General features: G+C 40.7%; 4 protein-coding genes across 4 annotated transcripts; 3 read left to right on the top strand and 1 right to left on the bottom strand.

The window, feature by feature from the left end:
• The first annotated feature begins 2 nt into the window (after positions 1-2).
• On the top strand, positions 3-9,616 carry ciz1a (cdkn1a interacting zinc finger protein 1a). Its single transcript, XM_069673739.1, has 16 exons — positions 3-86; positions 578-842; positions 1,742-1,869; positions 1,962-2,191; positions 2,460-2,583; positions 2,753-2,840; positions 3,056-3,168; positions 4,038-4,117; positions 4,234-4,440; positions 4,530-4,660; positions 4,799-4,892; positions 5,008-5,121; positions 5,211-5,360; positions 6,161-6,239; positions 6,352-6,473; positions 6,598-9,616. The coding sequence occupies exons 2-16, from the start codon at positions 670-672 to the stop codon at positions 7,063-7,065; spliced, it is 2,301 nt and encodes a 766-aa protein (XP_069529840.1). The 5' UTR covers positions 3-86; positions 578-669; the 3' UTR covers positions 7,066-9,616.
• Positions 9,617-9,752: 136 nt separating this feature from the next.
• bbln (bublin coiled coil protein) lies at positions 9,753-11,616 on the bottom strand. Its single transcript, XM_069673740.1, has 2 exons — positions 11,299-11,616; positions 9,753-10,691 (listed from the first exon to the last, which is right to left on the bottom strand). Exons 1-2 carry the CDS (start codon positions 11,378-11,380, stop codon positions 10,444-10,446), a joined length of 330 nt encoding a protein of 109 aa, XP_069529841.1. The 5' UTR covers positions 11,381-11,616; the 3' UTR covers positions 9,753-10,443.
• A 767-nt stretch (positions 11,617-12,383) lies between these two features.
• On the top strand, positions 12,384-14,591 carry surf2 (surfeit 2). The gene is made up of 6 exons (XM_069673705.1): positions 12,384-12,517; positions 12,738-12,889; positions 13,024-13,127; positions 13,687-13,872; positions 13,960-14,093; positions 14,197-14,591. The coding sequence occupies exons 1-6, from the start codon at positions 12,443-12,445 to the stop codon at positions 14,284-14,286; spliced, it is 741 nt and encodes a 246-aa protein (XP_069529806.1). The 5' UTR covers positions 12,384-12,442; the 3' UTR covers positions 14,287-14,591.
• Positions 14,592-15,797: 1,206 nt separating this feature from the next.
• surf4 (surfeit 4) lies at positions 15,798-24,379 on the top strand. Its single transcript, XM_069673333.1, has 6 exons — positions 15,798-15,990; positions 18,303-18,489; positions 20,068-20,144; positions 20,235-20,278; positions 20,958-21,144; positions 23,040-24,379. The coding sequence occupies exons 1-6, from the start codon at positions 15,943-15,945 to the stop codon at positions 23,304-23,306; spliced, it is 810 nt and encodes a 269-aa protein (XP_069529434.1). The 5' UTR covers positions 15,798-15,942; the 3' UTR covers positions 23,307-24,379.
• Positions 24,380-25,898: the final 1,519 nt, after the last annotated feature.

The raw sequence follows: 25,898 nt of genomic DNA, 5'->3' as shown, positions 1-25,898 counted from the left end.
CCGGTGCTGAGAGAGCAAACTGTCTAACCCCCTGCTATGGTTTTAGTTAGATAATCAACAATCATCGCTGCTCCCCTGTTTGAGAGGTAAGTCGGAACAAGTGGATGAAGCGTAAGCCAATATGTAGAAGGTATATGTGGAGACGCAGCTGGTTTATCTGCGAGCTAGCTAGCCATTTCAGTGCTTCGCTAAGCTAACTTGTTGGGTCCAGTTACTGAGCGTTAGCTAATGCTAGTTAGCTACGTTTATTTCATAGCAGGTGTACCTTGTTAGCTTATTGACTAAAGATGTCTAAATTGTGGTAGGATTGGGATAATAGATGTTTAACACGCTGTTTTCTTTTTAAAGTTGGACTACCGTGTTAGGAAATTAAAATATACGAAGAAAACCAAAAAGTAAATGATTGTTAGCTTACATGCGTGCTAGCAAGTTAGCGTAGCTACTTGTCAAACAAAACATAATAGCGACCTGTTGTCTTGCAGGATGCGCACTGCTACTGAATTTGTCTTTACAGAAAAAGAGTTTCTTCTGACGGTAGGACACGTAATCACGCGTTTTCTTTTCCCCTCTGGTACAGAAATATTCAATTGTAAGAGGTCTCGAAATATTGGCACCTCACAGCTGCTCATCTGTCAACTCGCAGTGTAACGGAGGACATTGAAGCCCGTTATGTTCAATCCGCACATACATCAGCAGCAGCAGCAACAGCAGCAACAACAGCAACAGTTTCACCAGCACCTGCGGCAGCTACAACAACTTTTCCAGCAGCAGCCTCCTCCCCCTCCTCCGCCGCAGCCGCCTCCGGGGCATCATGTCGCCCATCACCACCACCAGACGCCCCGGTAAGCCCGTCAACGCGAGACCGGGGATCAGGCAGGGCCCTCCGGATGTTAGATATTTGTCTGACGGTGACTGAGCTGGAATCTGCCACTGCACATGCCAGACTGTCTAGAGTGGCTAAAATTGAACAACATTTGTCCAAATCCTGCAGCACTTTTTGTTATTGTGACGATAAATCCCGTCAACTCCGAACAAAACCTCATTTTTTATTAATTAGACGCGTATTCATTTATGAAACCATGTTTAGTTGAAATTTAAAATTGGACTATTGCCATGCTTTGTTATATGGCCAAAGGTAATGTTGATTTACTGCAAAAACAATGTTGCAATATTGCATACAAAAATGTATGATCATATCACCTCTGTCTGGTAAAATATTATCTTAGTTTAATCACTTTTAAAACCATAAGATAACATCTTTTCCTTTTTACAATTACTTACTTACTTTTACAATACTTATGTTCTTCTAAATTAGATTAGATTTTCTCTTACATTAGGTTAAACTTTTAAAATTGAATCAGTGTTTTAAAACAACAGTTTTAAGAAGCTTATACTGTAATGCCTTGTGATTATGTACTATAAATAAGAACCAAAACTGGGTCACAACACAAGCTTAGGTGGGAAAAAGATTACATGATTAATCATCGTAATCAAGAAATAAAAATCACATGGTCAGCTTATGTCTGCATTTGGAAAGAAAGCTTCAAGCTACATCAGGACAGCTGCTAATTTAAAGAACATTACAGATGTGTTTAAAATATATTTCCATGTTTGTAGGAAAGCAGTCTACTTTGCTCTGGTGGACATGTATAGATCTTTTGGTTGAGAGTAAACATTGTTCTTTAGCTGCAGATGTCTTTTGAAATCATGCTTAATGTCTTATTTTATATTTGTTGCCCAGAGCCATTCCTGTTACTCCCCAGACCGGCCAGCCTCCAAGGATGGTCAACCTGTGCCAGGCATCCCAGACCACCATCATCGCCCCCAATCCCATGCTGCAGGGGGCTTTGCTGATGCAGCAGATGCAGGGTACAGTTTGGATTATGGTGTAAAGACAACACCTTTCCCTTTCTTTTCTTTTTTTTTTTTTTTTTTTTACCTATGTTTCTCTTTTCATCCAGGTAACATGCGGAATTTCGGGATGGGTGGACAGCAGTTCCGTCAGTTCTTCGGAGCCAGGTCGTCTCTGCTCGGGCCGGTTCCCATGGGCATGGCCATCAAGACCCCCATGATGGGTTTCCCAGCTGCTAGACCGTTCCACCCGCATGCTCGCTTCTATAATAATACCACCGCTTCCACCACGACAGCGTCCTCTTCCTCGTCTTCCTCCTTCTCTTCCATTCCTACCCCGGTAATTACACAAGCACCATTTTAATGACTGTAATCACTGTGTATGTTTTAGGTCCAGTTGGTTCACTGAAGTAGGGTTCTGCTGTTGAGAGATGCATCAACTGCATCTTGACTGTAGACTTAAACGTAGGCAGTCTTTTATGTGTTTTTGTTAGTGTTTATCTCAGACTGTATTGTTGCATTACTGTTAATTTTTCTGCTAATACTCACAAGCCAGACTTGTTTTTCAACAGCATATTTGCAACCCTGTGCTCTGTCTCTTTGTGTAGGACGCTGCAGCTCGCCAGACAGACAGAAAGAGAGACAGCGAGCAGATGGCAGCAGGGAGCTCAGATGACCAACCGGCAGCTAGCAGCACCAACACCAATGACAACAGTGAGAAGACTGAAACAGGTAGATATCCAAACTTACCTTCACTGAAACATGTTGATTGTTTAAATTTAGAGCTTGATTGAATATACTGTTTGTTTATTTCATGTGTGGCTTTCATTGGATGAGGTCAGCGAAGTGAACGTTTGCCTTTTTTGCCAACTTTTTGGCTTTGCCTTTTTTCAACCCACAGATGGTGCAGTGGGAGGAGCGGATGGACCCACACAGCCGTCTGAGGAGCAGCTTGGAGAGCCTGCAGTGAAGAAGCAGAGGACAGAGGGGTATGGAGGACATTTTTTTTTATTGCTGTGAATATAGTTGTGCAAGAAAATCTTGACCTGAAGTTACATCTTCACTGTTCAGGTGACAAAAATATCAAAATAAGATAATAGAAGTTATTTGAATCTCATGTAAATTAAAAAGGAGTGGAAGCTTAACAGAAAATATCCTCTTTTCCACAGCTTACCCTCATCTTTTTTCGTTGTGTTTCTTTCAGGTCGCAGGAGCCTAAAGAACAGTGTGTCGGTGAGGCCGTCACTATTGCAGATCTAGATGGAGAAATACTCGATTCAGAGTGTAACAGCAACGCAGAGGACAGCCAGTCTGGAGGTAAAACCCACAGAAATCTGGAGTAGATGCTCTCAAAGCAAAGATTAGCGTAAAATCCAGAATATAAATCACACAGGAATATAAGACGCAGTCTGTGTTGGGGGGTAAAAAGGTTGACAATAGCTATTGTTTGTTATTTCAACACTATTTCAATTTATTTTCATTTGCAACACATTAAAAACACACACAAATTATAGCCTACCATCTGTTTTCGCCATGTCAAGTTTGCAACCCTGCTAGCTAACAGTGCAGTTGAGCTCAGCCTACGATAACGTTGACTGTTTTGAGGGTGGCGGCTGCACTGGCGATCATGTTGGTACATGTCCGTGACGAAGCTTTAGCTACATTATAGCGCCATCGCCTGGGTAAAATACCCTAACACAATAAAATACCCAATAAAATTATGTACTGGTATATTGTAGAGATAAACCGATATGGTTTTTTCAGGACCGATACCGATTATTAGTAGTCAAGGAGGCCGATAACCGATATTTGAAGCCGGTATTCATTTGCAGTAAAAGTGAAAATATTGGCGTCAAGATTTTGAATAATACAAACTCCAACACTTAACTTTGTTTAAATGCCTTTAAGCATATGCATCAGAGCCAAAATAACCCAGTTTTAAATTGATCTCTTATCGGCCGTCGGATTAATAAAAAAAAAGGTTTTTTTTTTATTTAAAAGATGGCCGATGCTGATATGCGTCAAAATGCCAAATATCGGCACCGATAATCGTCCCGGCCGATAATCGGTCTATCCCTAGTATTTTGGTCGCGTCTTATAGAACAAATTTTACAATATATCTAAAAGTAGCTTGTTATAGTTCAGTTGTGATGAAAACTTCTCTTTTGGCCTCAATTTTTTTCCAGACTGCGCCATTCTCGAGGAACGAGGCTCCACAGGAGGGTCCGATGTTGTTGAGGCTGCTGAGGAGAGCAGAGCTGCTGAGGTGATGTTATTGCTCACTCTAAAAGATAGATCAATGCTGACTATCATATGTATGTCATGTCTCGGTTATATAAATGCATGACACTGGGTTTAAATGTGGTTGCGACCTCTCTGCAGGTGCACAGCTGTTTGTCAGCGCAGTCCCCGTCTGGCAGGCTGAGTGAAGACGACCAGCAGGTTGATTTGCCCGCAGAGGAGATGCCAGAGGGCAAAGACGAACCTTTGGCTTCACCCGACAACCAGGAGGAAGGAGAGGAAGGTGTAGCGGACGGGGCAAACAAGTTCTACTGCTACCTCTGTGGCATCACCTGCCACAACCAGCAAGTAGGTTGAACATGCAGACACATCAACATGTCTAAACAGCTGCTTTTATGTTAAATGTTATCCCTTTTTTTGTGTTTGTTTTTGCGCAGAACTTCAGGAGTCATATGAACAGTATGTCCCACCAGCAGAGGATGATGGAGATCCAGCACATGAGCAACGCTTGCCTGGTCACCCTGCTGCCACGAGTGCAGGAGTCTCTACAGGGAGCTATCAAAGATGGGTCCGTTTGAAACGCAATCAAACTTGTTTTTAATATAAATAATTAGTCATCTTTTTATTTAAAGTAATTTTTTCAGCCTAATATCGGATATACTTTTAAAAAGAGAAAATGATTCTCATAAATATTGTTCTTCTGCAGAGAGAAGAAAGCTGACTTGAAGCACTGGTGTGCCACCTGTCACACTCACTTCACCAGCAGCATCACGGACCACCGTCGCACCCAGGAGCACAAAGTAATCAGCTGCGCCTCTTACAAATAAGCATATTTTTACATATAAAATGGAAGAAACAGCTTCTGTGTTTGCTTTGAATAAGAATAATGACACATGAACTGGTGTCTCTCCTCAGCTCGCCAGTCGAGCAGCCGTCTCCTCCTGCACAGTCTGCAAGAAACACTTCAGGACCTCCCAGATCTTTGTGGAGCACTTGCAGTCCCAGGAGCACAGGCAGAAAGTGGAGAAGGTACCTGTTTGTATTCCCGATTGAGAAGAACCATTAACCAACAAGCATAGATAAAAATCACCGCTGACTGTAACTGCTGCTGTTTGTAGCTCCAGGAACAGGAGGGCTGTGAGGCCTTGGGCGACCTGACTGCCATGGACACAGACGGCTTCGCGTTGGAGGAAGTGGAGGGCAGTGAGGTGGAGGAGGGAGACGAGACACAGAGGAACGAAGGAGACGAAGATGACTCTGAGAAACAGGTGATTTGCAAATATTTTTTTTTTGGTGTTGAAGTCTTTCCAATGAGGCGTATGACGATATTGCTTTTAAACAGCCTGTAAGCTTTACTTCAACTCCGAGGCAGATTCAACAATGTGAACATTTTAGGCTTTTTAAGTAAGATAAATAAAAACTAATTTTTTTATAGCTGAAGAGAACATAGGACAAAATGAAGTGACCAGAACTTTCCCCTCTTTTTCTGTCAGACGTTTTTCTTAAAGCTTACCTAGCACATCAGCGCTGTCAGTCACAGCACAGATGTTACAGCGATAGGTGGATGGAAAGCTAGATGGAAAAAATAGGCTGGAAACTAACAGGTTTAATATGTAAATTGGTAAAACTATTAGAACTAGAGTTGGGAGGTTGGACTCTTTTTACCAACTAGAGTTTGTGTGAACCACTCACTGAAGAGAGAGAGACGGGTTTTAGACTCACTCGAGTCAGTGACCCAGAGCTTGAATCCCCACCGGCCAAAGCACCCGTACAGCCTGCACACAAGAGACTTCCATCGCTCAATCGAGCTAACTTCGGGTTTAGCGCTCCGCTAGCATTAATTAAACCAACTCTGAGGTTAAAAAAAAACTGTTGTACCAAATAGTGGAGATGAAAAGATTTCATTTAGAACTGTTTTGTTGTGAAAGTCAGTCAGTCAGTCGGTCGGTCGGTCGGTTGGTTGGTTGAAAGGATCGGTCGAATGATTGACTCATGACTCGCACATTACTAATTAGTACCGCGTAGTTTTAAAACTATTTGTTTCTATTTCTCTGGTGACTTCTTGCAGGATGGCTGGTCCTCCGTTAAAGAAGTGACTCTGAAGAACATGGCTTGTGATGAGCAGTATGACCCGGACACAGTCTATGGTAAATAACACACAAGCTCCCCATTTCTCATTCACATTCATCTACTGATATCAATCCGTATTGCCACGTGAGATCAAATGTACGTTTATTCTTGGATCTCTTCTATCTGCAGGATCCAGCTTCTTTGTCCCAGTTGCAGGTTTTATCTGCAGACTCTGCAACAAGTTTTACCACTTTGAGTCGTCTGCGCTGCACAGCCACTGCAAGTCACTGACGCACTTTGAGAACCTTAAGGTTTGTTTGGATGATTTATTTCGCCTTGTTTCTTCTATTAAATACAGGGAGCTGGTTTTACTGCAGGTTTTACTGATTTTACTTATATGCTGTGTTGCATTATGTTTATGCTTTCTCTTCTCAGAGGCACAAAGAGTTGCTGAGTAAAAAGGTTGAAGCTGCTGGATCTTCCAGAGAATGTCTCCTACCTGCAGACAGCCTCGGACCCGTGACAGAAAACAGCGCAGAGTGGTTGGACGAGAATTTCCTCTTCGACGATCCCGGTTCAGTGATGGAGTCGATGCAGCCGACCCTTACGCTCACCCGGCTGACCAAACCCGACCCAACCTCACAGGACTGCATCTCCACAGGCAGCACAGACCAAGACTTAAGCCTCCACAGCAAGGCAGAGGAGACCACGTCACAGCAGGATTCTGTAGCTCAGGAGGATCCGGCTGAGTCCAGAGAGGAGGCAGACTCAGAGCCAGCAGGTGCTGCTGATGAAGAGGAAGAGGAGAAGGAAGGTCCCGCTGACACGGGGAAGAAGAACGGCACAGGGAAGGCGAAAACCACATCCAAACGCAGGTCAGGGAGGGCCGCGAACAGACGCTGAGAGATGGTGGAAAGCAGGAAACCAGGTGCAATGGCAACCTTTGGACAGGATGCGTCTGTCTGTGAAGAGGTGCTTTCATGAAACAGAGACCAAGAAGTGTTGGGAAGTCTGGATTTAAATAAACACCAACTAATGGGACGACTGAATGATGTTAAATTAGCGTGGAACATGATTCTGATGCTCTCCCAGGGTGGGAAATTAACACCTCACATCTTTCAAATAGAGAATAAATCAGTGGTTGGTAAGGAAGGTAAGGTTTCTTTATGTTGGCTCTCAGTATGTAAAAGAAATTCCAATCTCCAGCCATAGTGAAACACATTGACACATGCTGTGTCCCAATTCTATACTATTCTATATTCTTGTAACCTTTGTGATTCCCTGAGTTCCCAAGCAACACCAGGTTGATGATTGACATCTGACTGAAATTTTGGATGAATTATTTTTTAATCACTTTTAATTTCCTTCCAGCCCCATCATCAAATTTTAATCTGCCCAATATGTTGGTTGATATTTCCATCAACTTCAGCTGATCTTGTCTTTAACACAAATTAGCAAATGTTAGCATGTTAAAATGCTAAGTCATCAATATCATTATTATTATTATTATTTACAGATTCTACATAGAAACATAGAATATGTAGGCAGGGACGTGGATTTTAGGGATGGCAACTGTTCTGGTTTCCGTTTGTAGTACGCTTGTAGTCCGAGTAATATTGACCAATCGCGTATCAGCAGGCTGCGGCGTATGCAGGAAAGACAGTCCATGTGGAGAGCAAAAGCAGGCGGAACGTAATGCGCCTTATAGACATCCCCGCTCCCATCAGCAGCTATCTAACCATGATTTAGCCTAGCACAATCGGATTTCCCGACTTCCTCGAATGCATCAGATCGAACCGACCAACGTTCAACAAACAGGCATTTTAAAAGTAGCATTCTTCTCCTCTTGAGGACAGACCTGACGAAGCTTGATTTTTTACGTTTTACTAATCTGCATCATGATGTTGAAATTTCGACCTCTTAAAGCTGCTTGTTTTGTTATAATGCCAATTGCATCCTAACCCTAAAAATGTCATAAAAACACAAGTAGATTGGGAGATTATTTACAGTATTTTAAAGCTGTCGTATGATTCTTTTTAACTCTAATTTTAGGTTGCCCATTATGTCCAATCCCTAAACACACAGTACATTTTCTGTCCCGTAGTCTCCGACACCTGCTGACCAAAAAGTTAATTTCCCACCCTGCAGAGTCGGAGCCTGAAGGATCAGGAAGTCAAACGAAGGCTGACTGTTAGCTTTCGCTACATCTCCAGCTAGCAACATGAATGATTGTTAAAGTCACATGACACACAAGTGGAGACATTTTCAACATCGCTGGCCTCGTAGCGCACGCTTTTAGGGACCTGAAACGTAGAATGTAACCACATTAGTGTTTGAGCTGGTGGCGACTTTTGTTTCCAAAGGTGTTACATTGGTACTTTGCTTTGAGTGTTGACATGCTGAATCTTGAATCTGATTATAGCTTTGTTCAGGGCATTTCATCATAAATAACCATCTTTATTTAATTTTTTGTTGGACATTATTGTTTCAAGTTGATGTCGTATTTGAGGAAAAAGTTGTCAGCAGCTGTGGAGTGGAAACGGAAACAGTCCTGCACAAAACTGGCATCTTCCCCACTGCATGCACACGCAGTGGTGTAGAAGAGAAAGCTTAATAAAATTAGCTGACGGCTTCATCAACAAGGTGTTTGATGCTAACGAACTGACACTGAATTTAAATTATGAGATGTCCCCTACTTTCCTAGGAGTCTTTACATTAACAAAAGACTGCACTATGTTTGCAATGTGCATATTTTTAAATTTAAAAGCCTGTCAGTGAAGGAGTGTATTTGCTGCTTAAAGCTACACAGACAGTTAAGTTGTTTTTTACTTCCTGGTCTGTCTTTAAACTCATAATACATTACATATAAACGCATTTCTGCAGAATTAATCATTTCGATACACCTGGAAAGGTGTGCTTACGTATGGGGAAAAAGCTTCATGAACTGGCATTGCTGTTAGTGTTAGTGTGTGCTCATTATCCTCCAAGTAACCATTGCATTGATACATTTCTTCTCATTAAGTTGTTTTATTCGCTAAACACTGGACAGATAAAAATAGGTTAATGGAAGGAGGAGGATCTTTGCACACTTTAAAGCCTGATTTTAAACACCAGTTCCTAAAGCAGATAATCCCAGTTATAAATCATACAAGTGAATAACTTTGGTTCCAGCATTTCACTCGTCACGAGGAAGGATGCATTACTTGTCTTCTGTTCTGGAAACATTTCATCCTCCATTATGAGAGAAGGATATTTTAAACCACAGACGTGGTTTGCTGACACATGTAGCAACTCTTGTAGTCATGGTGGTGATTGTCACATGATAGGAATCGCATCACGTTCCGTGAGAAGGAAAAAAAAAGAAGGCACGATAGAAGAACTGATTGTTAGATCTGAAACAGAAGGGAGCAGCAGAGAGAAAATGACATGTAAAATATAATTTCAAACAAAGCTGTATGTTTCTTATTGTATTTTTATTCAGCTACTGACAAAATGAGATGAACAAACAGGTGATGTTTTCTAACTGCTGGAAGTTTAATGTATTTTTGGATGTTTGTTTTCTGTTTGGGGGTCATTTTAATTTATATTAAAATGTCTGATAATTCCCACTTTGTCGACTTGATTCTGTTCTTTTTTGGCTAGCACATACACAAACACAACCCGGACCACATCACTTATCTTCAACAGGTTAATGACAATAAACAGTCGTGCTGCAGATTGAACGATTTAATACATTAGACATCAGGAATGTTGCATATTTACTTATTGGGGTAATACAAACAAAAACAGACACTACAGCTTCTACAAAGCTACATGTCAACACAAAATGGATCATCCCTCTACACAAAAGTTCAACTCTGTCCCCTATTTGAAGACAAATTCAGAAGAATTGTGGGATTATGTGTTTAACACATCAGCATGTTTGATTTTATGAGAGTAGCACGGGACAATCTGAAGTCTTCTATTGGTTTTCTAATCATTTTTAGTAGGTTCTTGGTTTAAGCATTTGTTCTCAGAGTGTCACAATTGGAGCTTTGCAGCACCGTCAACAGATCTTTAACAAATGTGATATAGATTTCACTATACGCACAGTTCAACAGAGCATATATACTGTATATCTCGTATGCTGATGGAGTTGTAACTTCACAGAAGAATCAGACAGCATGGTTTTTGCAGATCCAAGGGTCATCAGAGGTCAGGAGTTGAGTCAAACTTTAATAAATATTTCTTTCTAGCCCTGCATTTTGCTGAACTCGAGCCCCGGCATCTACCCTGCTAATGTCACTCGTTTTTGCAATCCCCAGCGTCCTTGTTCTGGTCTTCTTTGCCAGGTGAGGAGGAGTCCCCATCTGCAGGACAAGCCTCCTCCTGGTTCTCGGAGCCAACCAGCTGGGCCCTGAACTCCAGCCGGGCTTGCCGGTTTGACTCCATCAGTTCGTGCAATTTGCCATTAAGTGAATCATTGCGTTCTTCCAGGTCATCCAGATACGAGTTGATCTGATCCAGCATGGAGTTGATGGCTTCGTACTCTGTGGATATGCAGCAGAGCAAGTCTTTTTATTTGGCAGGCAAAATCAAGAGCTTCATTTAAGATGTAAAAATTTAATTACTGATTTGTATGCCTATGACCCAAGCCAAGCATGCATATTAAACAATAAATCTGGGCTGATTTAGCTTTTTATACCAGACACTTGCTGATACATCAATGCCTGTCTAAACAAAATTCTCATCTAATTTCTACAGTACTGAACATATCTATTTAATTTGATGATTTGAACGAGGATATCAAGCTGACAAGCAGAAAGACAGCTATCAACTTCTATCAATTTGAGAGTCAGTGGGAGTACATACAATGATAACACTGGGGCAGATAGGCCAAACATTGAGATCAACCTGCTTTAAGATGAGAAATCACATGACCCAGCACCAGCACCCCGTGACACCAAGTCAAGATGTAATATGTTATGTTATTTAAAACTATTGATTTGGGAGAAACAGTTTTTAATTTGCTGTTTGACTTTAAGAACAAAATTTCATTGAGAAAAGCACACTGAATTTTATTTTAGGTGGGATTACCCCTTTGTTTTAATAACGTTACTAGCATTGACTACAATGAATAAAAATTTAACTCGTTACCTTCTTCGTCGCCGAAATCATCATCGTCGTTGATAATACCGTCGTCAATCGAGATGTTTGGATCTCCATTTGGTCCAGACATTGTTTATATATTTGCGTCTAATATTGTATTACAAAAAGAGTCACGTTAGCTAGCGTTACTGTTAAGCTAGCTATGTTGCCGGCTGATTCGCATTCGCAAATCAACAGACAACGATTCAAAATCTGCGAAATCTGCACTATCAAATGTATACTATAACGTTATTTTCAGACTGGATAAATCAAAAGTTTCCAGGAGAATCTCTTCAGTTGATCTGGTTAGCTAACGCTAGCTTGAGCTGTCATTGGCAGACGTCAAATATTTGTTTACTGGCCTGATGCATTATGGGAGAAATGAGGGCGGAGCTGTAACGTTGTACGAAAAGATTGCTTTAGTGGCTGAGAGATGTCTCACTCTACAACGATTACCAAATGGATAGTGGAGTGAAAAAATATTTAACTTTGCACTGTAGAAATTCTTTTAAACTTTTTAAAGTTACTATTAATAATGCCCGTTTCAAGCACGTACCGGCTTTTTCATTCAAAGTTATCTCCGTATAATTATAACAAACTTGTGGACTAAATGTACGGTTTTCTGAAAAGTAAACAGAGTTTGCCTTCTTAATTGTTCCCGTCTTTGACGTCAAGTTGTCAGATTCTGTCAGTCAGCTGACTTGAAGCACTGCTAGCACTTGACTTAAGCCAATTAAAGTTTATTTCTATATCGTGGAAAATTATAGTCATTTAAACTTGTCGACGATAAAAATAACAATAATAATTGACTGGCCTTTGTTATAGTAGCATGTTTTCCCCCTATGCTATAAAGTTCATCGAGCCTGTTTAGCATCAAGCTTTCCAGCTAGCGCTCCTCCAAAAAACTCCAATCTTATTTAAATTAATATAATCAAAGTATCGCGTTTGATAAATACCAAGCAGATTGCTGAATCAGGAGCTTTATCTTTTCTTCAAAGCTGCCTTTTCTTCTTTGATCAGTGGAGGGCGCCAATATATCAAGCTACTCATGGATGCCACTGAGTCGGCGCAGTCAACACACGTGTAGACATTTCCTGAAAGGGGCTGCCCTGATCAACACACTGAAATACTTGTTTTGAAGTGTTTTTAAGCTATGGAGGAATTACCTGCGGACCTCAGAGCTTTCCTCCGTAACCACCCGTTTCTTCAGCTTACAGATGGCAAAAAGGTTAGCGAGCTAATTTCATCACGTTACACGATACACCCTACAATGTGATGCTAGCAGTGTTGCTAATTTATCTCATGAACCATGAATTGTGAAGTGTTGTGGTAGCTAGATGTGTTGACTGAGACTGGACAACCTGTCAATGTTTGCCAGGTTTATTTGCTGCATAAAGCCAAGCTACATGAGTAAATGTACCACATGTGTCCTAATTTGTTGTTTTCAGATCAAATGCACTCTGAATGGCCACGAGTTTCCATGTAACCTGACAGAGCTTCAGAAATTCACTCAAGGGAAGAAATATGAGAAGCTGAGTGCTACAGCAGAGTTCAGCTACAGCCAGTATGAACCACACGTTGTGTCAAGCACAAAGCAACCGTAAGCAGACGTACCATTTTTCCAGAGAGAGCACCTTTCACTACTGGCAAATATTGGGAATAAAATATTATTTCTTTAATAGAAATGTGAGAAGATAGACTGCACTTGTCTGATGCTACTTTTGTCTTTTCCAGCAACCAACTCTTCTGCAAGCTGACCCTCAGACACCTCAACCGGCAGCCACATCACGTCCTAAGACATGTTAACGGGAAACGCTTCAAGAAAGCCCTCGCCAAATGTTAGTCCAGTACTTATCTACATGCATGTCCCTTTGTTACAGGCTATTAACTGTACTGGAGGTTAGCTATGGAAAAGTTATGGGAAAATAGTTTATTTTTCTGAATCACTTTTCTGCTCAACAACCAACAATTACCAACATTTTTATGTTTTGAGTTAACATAAAATGTTACATTTTTGTTAAAAGCAAGTATTAGTCAATTACACTCCCATTCTAACATCAACCTGGCAGCTTATTAGTCACAATATTTGCAACATACTTCAGTATCTATTTCATAATTAGGCTGTATTATTTTTAATAACTTTTTGCATTTTACATTAATTGGTGCTGCATGTCAGCATTGCGTTTTTTAAATTAATCAGCAACCATTACAATGTTTTGTCAATACATTGACTGCATATTAAGCAATATTTTGTTCTTCTCTTGTTTTGAAGTCATTATTGTGATCTGGAAAAGAGCCAATATGTTAATAGAATTTTAAGTCACTGGCCTTGCAATCCATGTAATACGAATAGTAGTTTGACTACTCACACTGTGACTGTTTTCATTCCTGCTCTAGATGAAGAGTGTGTCAAGCAGGGGATTGAATTCACTCCAGCCAGACTCAGACAGAAAAAGCCCAGAGACATCGGAGAGGAGGTCAGTCGGGGGAGGGCCCCAAAACACGGGAAGGGCTCGTGGGAACCCTCATCCAGTGACGAGGATCACAGTGACTCAGAAGACAGCATGAGTGATCTCTATCCACGTCAGTCCCAACACTGCTGACATACTTGCTCACTTGTATTTTGATTGCTACTTAACTTTGTTTTAACACTGTCATATCTTCCCACAGCCTCTGTATTCACTTTAAAAAACCCGGAGGAAGAGAGTATGGAGGGTGACAAGGATGAGGAAGAAGATGACTTCCAAACAGATGAAGACGAGGAAATGGAGGTGGATAAGCAGGCGCAGCAGAAACGAAAGAAGGTCTGTAGAAATCTGAAATAACATTTTACTGTAACTAGTGTATCATTGTCAATATAAAATGTACTTGACTTTGCTTAAAGCTGTTATTTTTTATGTGTTTCAGGTCCAGGGCGGCGGTTTTCAGAAGAAATTCAGAAATAACCACTGGAAAAAAGGCCGTAAGAAACCTGGGAAAGCACAAAGTGAAAAGTGAAACCCAAAAACATGAAAGTGTAGTATTTTTATACCTGGTGATTTGTGAGGGAGCAGCACTGCACCTTCAGTTTGGAGTAGTTTGCCTGTGTCTCAGCCAGCCTGACCTTTTGTATACCAGAACATCCATTAGATTTTTCATATTCTCTGCATATGAAAGATTATCTGTTCTCCAAGTTATGATGTTCCAATGAGGCTAGGTATTGTTACATAGGAAATCTGTTTAAGGCAGCAAACACATCATGTTGACTTGAGGAGTTTATCTCAGGTTTGCAATAAAGCGTGCTGACATAAAATACAACTTAATGTGGATTTGCAAATGTTGTCTGTTTTTTTTTAACATTCCAGAAGAGGAGGGACCTTTACAAACTGTTGCATGCTATAAAAACTTATGTCATTAAACAGAAAGGTGCAATTTAAATAAAACAACAAAAATACATCTTATAGATTAGACATTTTCCAATGTCTCCCATCTAAATAGATGTATAGGACAATACTTATTACTTACAGCTTATGGCTGTTGATTTGCTCTAACAAAAACGGCTGTTATAGTGTACACTGAACCACTGCTTGTAAAAATACCAGTTTTTTTTTCTTACTACTAAACTAACATGGAACAGGCGTGTTTCAGAGTTTATAGACTTTCCCCTAAGTGTTTAGTCTTAACAAGCCAAGTACGCCCCCTTTAAAACCTCCATCCCCATTTCCCTTCACATGGCTCTGGAAGTTTGGTTCAGCATCTTCTCAGCAACATTATCTCCACCAGCCAGAGGAGGAAGGAGACACTTAAGTTGGTAGAAAGAACTGCCAGGAAGGGTTTCTTGTACGCTTCCGTTGGGCCCCTAAAAACCAGCCTGGACTGTAAGCTGCGGATCAAAATTAAATAAACATTAATTCTAAATTTAAGTTATTTTACCTGTGGACATGTGTCAACAAGAATGAAAATCCCAGACTGCAGATTCTTATAGGTGATCTGTTGAAGATGTACAGATCCTTCTTGTATGAAAAGATTTTAATTTCCTCTTCTATTAATTAATTAATGAATGAATTGGTTTATTTAGTTTTAACCTCAGTAAAGTTTATTCAAATTATCATCGTGGTTATAATTTGTATGCACAGAGTACAGTAGGGGTGGTGAACTCAATATACTGCCATGGTTATTTTCTTTAAAGTTTGGATTTATAGATCAAATATTTTTTTTAATAAACAAGTAGCATTCACATCTGTCCAAAATAGTGTGATCATCTGAATGCGTTATGTGAGAGTGTGCTGTGTTTGGACGCCTAAACATGAGCATGCCTTCAAGTTGATGGTAAAAATAAATACAGGTAGGATGGAGAGTACAAACTAGTGCTTGTTTACATGTGTAACAGTGGTAAACAACGCTGGGTAGCTGTGTCAAGCCCCTGGACGATCAGTATACGTGGCATACAGCGGTTGCAGAACCATGTAGGGGGGCTCTGTGTGTCTGTCGTCAAACCGCGGGGCATTGTGGGGCGGAGGCGGCCTTTCTCTGCGTGTAGCCGATCGGGGAATCTTCAAGTAAATAACGTTCACAGGGGGAGGAACAGCCCGAGCGCAGCATACGAAAAACCCAACACACCGACACTGTGTTGCGCTTAGCCTTAATTATTAATAATCATTATATTTCACAAATATGGGTCAGGAGGATCTTATGAACACAGCCGAAGACGTGGCAGACCAGGTAACTTCAATTTCAGCACGACAGTTGATAACGCTAGCCGCTGTTAGCATGTTAGCTGCTAACTAGTTTGAGCTTGGAGTAACGTTCAGCTCTCGAGCGTTTCTTCAAACAGTGTGACGCCTTTTATTATTGTTTCTACAGGTCCACAGTAGCTAGTTGTCAGCGTTAACATGACTTTGTTTATTTTGTTTAATACGGTGGCTAGTTAACTCGTGTTGTAATTTGCAAGACAAATGGTTGAGGTGTTTGGTGCTGTCATGGTTCTCCAGATGGATTACATAGATAGTATTATTAATTGACAAAGACAAAGTGCGCTAACAGGTATTAATTTTATTGTCTACCTCCTTATTAGCTTGTCGTCTGGTTTATTAACAGTATCACAGTCAGTGTCAGACGAGTCAAACAGTGCCAGCCGTTATTGTGAAATAACTTAGCTTAGCCTCCAAGTTATTGGCTAATACTATTAGTCATATTGTGCATTAGCAACCTAAATGCATGACTTAAGTGGACGTTTAGAGTTACAGAACAAGTTGTTTAATCTTTCCTAAACTGCATGTGGCCTTGACAGAGCTGCCCGACCACACACAGCCCAGCCAAAACCTGCATGTGAACCTTCACTTCATTACACAAGCCACGACTACCTTCCTGTCGTGTTCCCCATCTGATGTGACTCAAGTCAGTACACTTATCTGCAAAAAGTGAGCTGAGATGTCAGTTTTGAGGTCTGCATGTGACCTATTTTACTTTACTATGTGGACTGGTGGAAATCCCCAGAGATTGGGGTTTTCTCCTTTGTCCTGTAGCTACCTCCTGGCTTCTGAAGTTAGTGTGCTATGGTGTTGTGTGCCAAATTCATGGCCTTGTGATTGTGCTGGACAGGCCAGAGTTTCAATGTTGTCTGTGTCCTTGGGGTAGTACTGTCGCTGTAAAAATCAAGTCATAGATCAAGGTCTGTCTTTGTTTATGGCAGCCGTGTTAACTGACCATACCGCTTCTCCAATCTAATTGCCACTGATTGATTTACACAAATGCCATCATGCATGCTATGTCTTGTAAAAAGAAATAAAAATATTAGGAAAATAGAACCTGAATAGTCTTGAAATTCTTCCTGTTGAGCCCACATGTTAAGTTCACATCCCTTTCTAAGGGGTCTTAAACATGTTACTCTACAAAATGGTCTATTTCTAGGCTGTTGCAGCAACCTGAGGCTTGTTCAGATTGGCTCCAAGTTGGTCCATTCATGTCCCACATAGCGGTAGTAGTGGGAGTTGGTGGACGCTGATAGGCTGCTGAGGTCTGACAGTGCTGATGTGGACTGCAGAGTAGGCGGGGAAGGGAAGGGGGCAGGTCACAGCTCCTCTAATGTGTCATTGTAGTGTCTAAGGATCCTTTCATGATTTCTGTTTGGGTGAAGAATTGGTGGCTAGTTTCATATTTAGTTTGAACAACCACAGCATACTTTGGTTCTAAGAAATACAACAGGCCATTTGTGGTTGTGATAGGGAGGCACAGCTCTGATATGGCTTGAGATTTGTGGATTAGTGAACTTCCACCCTGCACATGTTTTTGCCCTTTTGCACTTTTATTCAACAATTTATTCAACTATTCAATAAGTATTTTATTCAGCTATTATACCTTTTTGTATTTATGTTTAATATAAAAAATCTTTTCAGGAATTATTAGCATTTATATGAACGGCTGCTATATAAGAGTCTGAAAAGTATTAAAGAAACATAGACAAATTGAACAAAACCATTTTGTACTTGCTTAATTCGTTTCTATACCTTCTAAAGCAAAGGAAAAACTTGCTCAACAGCTACCACACTATTTGCCATTGCTTCAGGCTGTAGTGTAGTCTTTCCCCTTCTTTGCAAGGCAGTCCACACTATTTGTAGGACTGTTTTTGTTAAACAAAATTAAGACGCAGTCTATCACAGCAGCAGTTCTGCTTTAAAGTGATTACTGTAATAACATTCACTTTGGTTGACAATTATGTTTAAACGACTAGTGGGTTAATTCCTACCTCTATGATTGACAATGTAAATAATATTTTGCAGCCATCCTGACGACTTCTTTTCCTTCTTATCTGTCCGAGTAGTAGCATGTCAGAATATTGTTGGGTTTCATAAAATTAGTGTTCAAGGATTTAAGTTGTAATTCTGTTATCTGATGTGTGATACACAGCTTGGTGTTCTTTCTCACATTTGCTTTCGTAAGCAAGTTTAGCGATGCCTCGTAAACCACATCCTTTGATTGTTTTTCATGTCTTTCTTGTCAAATTACTTATCCACTTGTCTCTCTGTGTCGTCAAGTTCCTGCGGGTAACCAAACAGTACTTGCCCCACCTGGCGCGTCTGTGTCTCATCAGCACCTTCCTGGAAGACGGCATCCGCATGTGGTTCCAGTGGAACGAGCAGAGAGACTACATTGAAGCTACCTGGAGCTGTGGCTACTTCCTGGCTACGTGCTTTGTGCTGCTTAACCTCATAGGACAGCTGGGTGAGTGAAAGGGAGATACTACACTATAAGGTTAAAGTCAGGACATGAGATGAGTCAGGAATAAGGATCTTGTGTGACACAAATTCTGGTAACAGCAATGAGTAAACGATTTTTTAATGCTAGAAATACGAGGCAAAAAAGCGTCATGATCCAGGGTGAAAAGTTTAACTGGCATTTCAGCCCCATTGTGTCTACAGTTTGCAGAAAGTTATGCAATGAATACACATTGAACTTCACTTCTGGGTTACAAACTACCTTGCTGATTAGAGAGGTCAAAAAAGACTGACAAGACTTGTTGAAGGAAGGAAAGAGGCAGCCCACTTTCCTACAAATACACTAGTTATTGAAGTGGATTCAAAAATACATCCCCAAGCTCTTAGAGCTCTGCAGCAGATGGGCTGTCAGTGCAAAAGTAGCACACTTCACACTGATGATGCTAACACTTAAAATGTAGCAAGAAGATGTCAGGTTCCATTCTTGTCATAAAAACCAAAATATAAAGCTACATCGCTGCATACTGTAGTGGCCAAAGCATGACATGATGACACTGAAATATTCCGGACAAACATGACAAACAAGGCTTAAAAAAAAAGGAATTCATGGACGAATCTTGCTGTATTTTTTTCCCCACCAAACTTTTTATGGCAGATCAAGCAGCACACATGACGCAGCAAGTGTTTATTTATTGGCTTGAAACTATTAAGTATTCAATTTCTGTGGCAAATCGTCTGGTGTTAACGTGACTAGATAAACCATATTCTTGAACATAATTTCTGCCTAAGTCTTGTTTGATGCTTTTTAAACAATGGCCCTCTTTACACTGCGGTTCTACCTCAGTGCTGTTATGAAGCTCCGCTGTCATGCAGCCTTTGCCATTTTACATTGGACTAAGCAATGCCGGCATAAAGTTGCCCCAGTGTGTGTTTTTACATAATATAATAATAATAATAATAACTTTATTTATATAGCACCTTTAAAAACAGAATGTTTACAAAGTGCTTTGACGGACAAAGCAAAGGCAGGAAGCATACATACATACACGCATACATAGCGCTCCAGCGTTGCGGAAGCAGAACGTGCAAAAGGTGTAAACGGACAGTGTGTTCTTCTAATACACACACACGGCGCTGTTCCGCCCTCCCAGCTCTGCTGTTTACACTGATGCAGTTTTGCCTCTGTTACGCCTCTGTTACTACCTCCGATGCCGGCTCAGAGGCGGAACGACTCCCACTGTTCCGCCTCCGTGTGTTTTACATAGAAGACAGTTACCTAACAGAGGCATAATAATCCCGCCTTGAATTGGCAGTGTGTAAGTGGCTAATGAGTACAACATTTCCCATGATCCCATGGTATTTCATGGCTTTATCAAACTATGTCTTTTGTTATTGTTTTGATTCAAAGACCACTAACTCCAAAAATGACATGCTGTTTGTTTAAGTGGTCTTTACAAACTAATCGGTAAATAATAGTTATGATAAATTCAGGTAACATTACAAGAAAGAAAGAAGTTCATAAAAAACAAAGCAAACTGTGATCATAACTATGAACATCTCTGTCTTGTTGTGTTTGTACCAACAGGTGGTTGTGTCCTCATCCTCAGTAGAAATTTTGTACAGTATGCCTGCTTCGGACTATTTGGCATCATAGCGCTACAGGTGAGAACAATGACTCTAAGTTTACATATTTGAAGAACACAAACAACATGTCTTTGGATCTGATGTGAAATGTCTTTTTTCCCCCACCAGACTGTTGCATACAGCATTTTATGGGATCTTAAATTTTTGATGAGGTAAGTGCCATTTATTGAAACTTCATCTAAAATACTTTAGTAAATAAGATAGGAGTAATCACCATTACAATTGTCAATACAAATGTGTGGGGCAGCATGTGGTGCTTTTGCTGCATCAATGAAAACTTCTGCTTGATGTGGTTGTAAATAAGAGACGATCTGAGTTTTAAACAGACACAAACAATTACTGTTCACAAGACCTGTGATTTATTTAAACATCGACAGGCCAGATGAGTCATAGGCTGTCCCTTAAATCGGTTCAGTACAGTGTTATGAGTTCTTCTGTATCCGCTTTTTGTGAATTTGTATTAAATGTGCAGTTTGCTTGTTAAAGCTAAACTGTAGTGCCGAAAGATTTTTTTTCTGCAAATGATAAGTTGATTGACAAACAGGTGAAGAAACTAGTTTGGATTACTGATATATAATTTAATAATAAATTAAAACTAAAAATAGTTTTATTATTGGACATTTTAAGCCATTCCATAGAGTAAATGACAGGACATCTATTGATGTGAGTGAGAACACAAAGTAACAGTTTAACAGCCTCTTTCAGTCAGTCATGAGATCAGCTGATAACAGTTTGGCATTTGATATCATCATCAGTAAACAAGATTCAACTCAATGCTCTGTGAGCTACAGAATGTTTTTTGCATGACTAACAGTTTCTCTCTTCCACCAGAAACCTCGCCCTCGGAGGTGGTCTTCTCCTGCTACTGGCCGAGTCTCGTTCGGAAGGAAAGAGTATGTTTGCTGGAGTCCCCTCCATGGGCGAGAGTTCGCCAAAGCAGTACATGCAGCTGGGTGGTCGAGTACTGCTGGTGCTCATGTTCATGACTCTGCTGCACTTTGACTCCAACTTCTTCTCTGTGAGTATCACAAACAAGAGCCTTCTTCTAACACAGATGAAGATAAGAGCAGTGCGCTACCACATACCGGCAAACGGAGACAAAATCTAAAGCGTTTAGATTAACACTTAAAGGGGCAGTGTAACATTTTGGACATGCATTAGCTGTCTTGCTTAGAGTTAAACGAAACCATCTATACCGCTCTCAAAATATGAAACTTAAGCTTGCAGCAGGTTAGTTTGGCATAAAGACTGGAAGCAGAGGAAAACAGCTAACCTGGAAGTAACTACATGGAGTCTCTGGTTAGTTGCCTTCTGAATATTCTGGAACATAAATCCCCTGCAAAAATATATAGTTTTTACACTTCTCTTATTTCATACTGATGAAATAAATTATATCTAAAGTCTTCTCCAGCACATCCCACGGATTCTCAATGGGGTGAAGGTCTGGACTCTGTGGTGGCCAATCCATGTGTGAAAATGATGTCTCATGCTCCGTGAACCACTCTTTCACATTTTGAGCCTGATGAATCGTGGCATTGTCATCTTGGAATATGCCCATGCCATCAGGGAAGCAAAAAAATCCATTGATGAAAAAACCTGGTCATTCAGGTAGTCAGCTGAGGTCATTGTTTGGGCACATAATGTTGCTGACCCTCGACCTGACCAAATGAAGCAATCCCAGATCATAACACTGCCCATACAGGCTTGTGCGGTAGGCACTAGGCATGATGGGTGCGTCACTTCATCCGCCTCTCTTCTTACCCTGATGCGCCCATCACTCTGGAACAGGGTAAATCAAATTGAAGCCATATCTTTCGATTAGCCTCACTGATGAGTGGTTTTCTACACAGGCTACACAGCTGTTGAGTCCCAGTCCCTTGAGTTCTCTTCACATTGTGTGTCTGGAAATGCTTTTGCTTTCATTATTAAACATAGCTGTGAATTCTACTGTAGATTTTTTACGATTTGATTTCACCAAACGTTTAAGTGATCGCTGATCACGATCATTCAAGTTTTTTTTTTCTACCACATTGACACATTTTAATCACTGCAGTAATTTTCCAATGGAAGGCTTACCTATTTGCTTAATTAAATCCAGGTTGTGACTTTTTTTTGGCCAGTGTATTTGAAGCGTGTGCAATGACAGAAACTTTCCAATGTTATTCAATTCTATTGAAAGCAAGCAAGATTAATTTGAAAGAGCAATGAGCATGTACATTTCCTCAACATCTGGATAAGATAATCATGTTAATTCATTCTCATTTGACTTCTACATCCGACATAAATACAGAATTTATGCACAATTAAGAAATAAGTCTACAAGTCTGTTGCAAAGTTGTCTTCTACTGTTTCCGGGAGACTGCACACTTTTTGGCGTCACTGCCGCCCCTATTTATGGCCAGGAATCGCATCTAACTTTGAGACTCATCTTTGCTGTAGTTGCAGCCGGTGTAGATTGTATAATAGATGCTGTGGGTCTGATGCTACAGTATCAGTGTAGATTCCCAGTTTCTCACCTTAATGCATATTGCCTTAAGGTCTAACTTGTTCTTCCCTGCCTTTGCTGGTGCATTGCAGCATGTCTTTGCATGTTACTACCACCTGTTAATCATGGGAAAAGCATGACAACATTGGTGGGGCCCCTGTATTGACACACACCGCCTTTTGTGTGCACATGGGTTCGAGTCAAAGAACAAATGCTCCATAGATGTACGAAAAGTCAAAAACTCCACAGGGAACCCTCAGGTGCCAAATGTACAGACTAGACACTAGTAGAATTATAATTATAATATAAGCTAAATAAAGTACTTAATGTAATAATACCCCTTAAAACACAAACCAGATTTACAGACATGGAGATTGCTTGTGTGTTACTTTAAGTACAGGTACTTCAACATGTGCATTCCTCCACAGATCCTGCAGAACATGGTCGGAACCGCCCTCATCATCCTCGTGGCCATCGGCTTCAAAACCAAGCTAGCGGCGTTGACCCTCGTCGTGTGGCTCCTCGCTATCAACGTCTACTTCAACGCCTTCTGGACCATCCCCGCCTACAAGCCCATGCACGACTTCCTCAAGTACGACTTCTTCCAGACCACCTCGGTCATCGGCGGCCTGCTGCTGGTGGTGGCACTTGGACCCGGCGGAGTGTCCATGGATGAGAAAAAGAAAGAGTGGTAGGCAAAAGGGGGGTTAAGATCAGAGGATTGCACTGCACCACTAATTTCCCCCACCGACTGGGACACAAAGACCCTCCCTCTACTTCAGTTCCCCCCCATCAGGGTACACGTTTTTTTGTTTTTTAGCTTTTTTTTTTTATTTGGCCAAATCTATAAACACCCATCTATAGACAATTATTTTTCTAGGTTCTTCCAAACCTTTTGGTTTTTAGTTGAACGTATAAAATGCCACATTTTTCTAAACCCTTCTCGTGTGTCCTCTCTCATGTATGTCAAAGTGCAAGGTAAACAACTGATGGATAAGTGGAAGGAAAGATTTATTTGTTCAATGTGCAGAAGCAATGACATCTGAACACAGATGATTTATTGTGTTTTATGGGTGTAATGCTATAAGTTATAATAGATTATCGTTCATATTTTCTCAATAAAACCGAAAAAATTGGATGGAGTGCAGCAGTTTGGGTTCCCTCGATGGATCTTTTTCCTGCCGTTGGATCGTGGAGTGTCTGAGACTGACTCGCCATATTGATCTGAGATCTTGAGCACAGATTTGACAACATCTCGCCTTGATTCTCCAGGTTTCATCTCCCCTTTTTGTTTTTTTCTGCCTTTCAATACATCTGTACACCTTCAATTTCAACCGACTCCTAATCACAGGGGAGTCGAATCCGCAGGGGGGACGTGTACATTATGTACTAAGTGGTGGAACGCAGTCGTGCTTGATAGAAAAATTCAACACAGTTGTTAGCTCCGGGACTTGTTATTGGGCACTTTGTACTGTACGTCTGTGGCAAATGCCTACCTAGTGAACTGTATATGATCGGGGATAATAGTGGGGAAGGGGGGTCAACGTTTGTGAAACACCATATTCTGCGATCTAGAAAAAGCAAAGAGGACTAAGCAGAGTCACTAGCCACCTGGACTTTGTCTTTGCTCAGTGTTTTTTGCCATGTGTAAGAAAATAAAAAAAATATTCAGTGTATTGATTTTCAGAAGTTTATATTGTATTTTTGATCATTTGTTTTTTTGATTTTGGAAGTTCATGGCGAAGAAATAAAAAAGCAAAAACATGAAGTCTATGTCTGGGTTAAGATTTTTAGCCCTCTGCTGGAACAGATCATAACACCTATGTAAATTCTTGAGTACGAGCCATTCAGTATGGTAAAGTCTCTGTGAGGACCTCTGGATAGCATCTCTAGTTAAGCTAATAAGAAAAACAGCTTTTCCTTTGCTGTACTGGTGGAAAAATAAGAATGAAACCAAGATCTATATCAATCCTATTGGACTTCTCAGACGTCACTGAGCGTGTTTTAAGGTCCGACTTTAAGCAAATACTGACCTCTAATGGACTGCTGTGGTAAAACCTCACTGAAAGGGAGCATTAAAACATATTCAGCCCCATTCATAAAATAACGTAATACCGTATGATGGCATGACTACATACATATAGGGGTTTGTAATTGCAGCCCTGCTTGAAGCACTGTTTTGTGTGCGTTTACAGTGGTATCTGCTGAAAAACATTCTCCCTAACAACTGTTGTATTAACCTTTTCAGTTGTATACAAGATACCAGGACCTTTTGATAAATAGGATTTGGATTTAATTCATAAGAGGAGGAGTGTTTCATAGATACCTGAGCCAGATGACAAACTTGATACAAACTCACCTCAGTCTATTAACGTAATATACTTATATCAGTTACAGGAACAGAAATAAGAAGGGCAGCGTAAGTAGGGCAGCAACACACAAAGTTACGAGTTAATGTTGAAACAGTTCAAAACCTGGTTACGATAACAAATTGTGTAAATATTTGACTCTGACCATTATAATTTCCACACCTCTGTTATTAAAACACTGTGCATCTCATTACGTTTTCTCCATTAGAAGTGTAACCTAGAGGAGCTTCGTCACATCATCACCATTCTCCAGTGGAAGGGCTCAATAGAAGGTATCATTTTTTTCAACACTGGAAGGCATTTATAATGGGCACTTTATCATGTCTTATCTGTCTGTGGGCAGCATCCAAGAGGGCACTTTGTTGAGCTTTTGTGTCATTTACACGAGAGACAAGTACACCACTGCATCCCTCTATTTTGTGACTATGTACTTTTGTACCATATGTACCGAAATAACAAAGCATGCCTAGTTATGGGGATTAAAAGAGGCATCAAATCTTCTGTCACACACTGCATTCAGCTGCTATAATGCTGTGGTCTCATGATCTGAATATAGCACTTTCTTGAACTGATGTCTTTTATTCATTTTCAAAAAATGACGCTCTCAATATGATGTCTTGATTTTTGAGTTTAAAGCAGACGAGGCCATATATTCTGCCTTAAGTTGGTATGATTGTACCTCATTCGGGGGATATTTCTATTATTATTTTAAGCTCCATACACGCTTCAGTCTACTGTTTCCCTGCAACTCAGTCGCGTCTTTCATCATCTTTCACGCATTTTCTAAGCTATGACTGAATGAACCAACTGTTCCAACTGTTGAGTAGTAGATGACGCAATCTGACCTGGACCAGTCAGACTGCAGCAACCAGTGGAGGGCACGGCTGGTGAACTGCGCACGCAGCTACTCTCCTTACC

This window comes from Semicossyphus pulcher, unplaced genomic scaffold, assembly GCF_022749685.1.
Source record: "Semicossyphus pulcher isolate SPU_LCO1_2020_fin unplaced genomic scaffold, fSemPul1.0.p SCAF_22, whole genome shotgun sequence".
NCBI lineage: Eukaryota > Metazoa > Chordata > Actinopteri > Labriformes > Labridae > Semicossyphus > Semicossyphus pulcher.
Note: the sequence above shows the minus strand (reverse complement) of the source record. Positions and strands in the feature narration are given on the sequence as shown.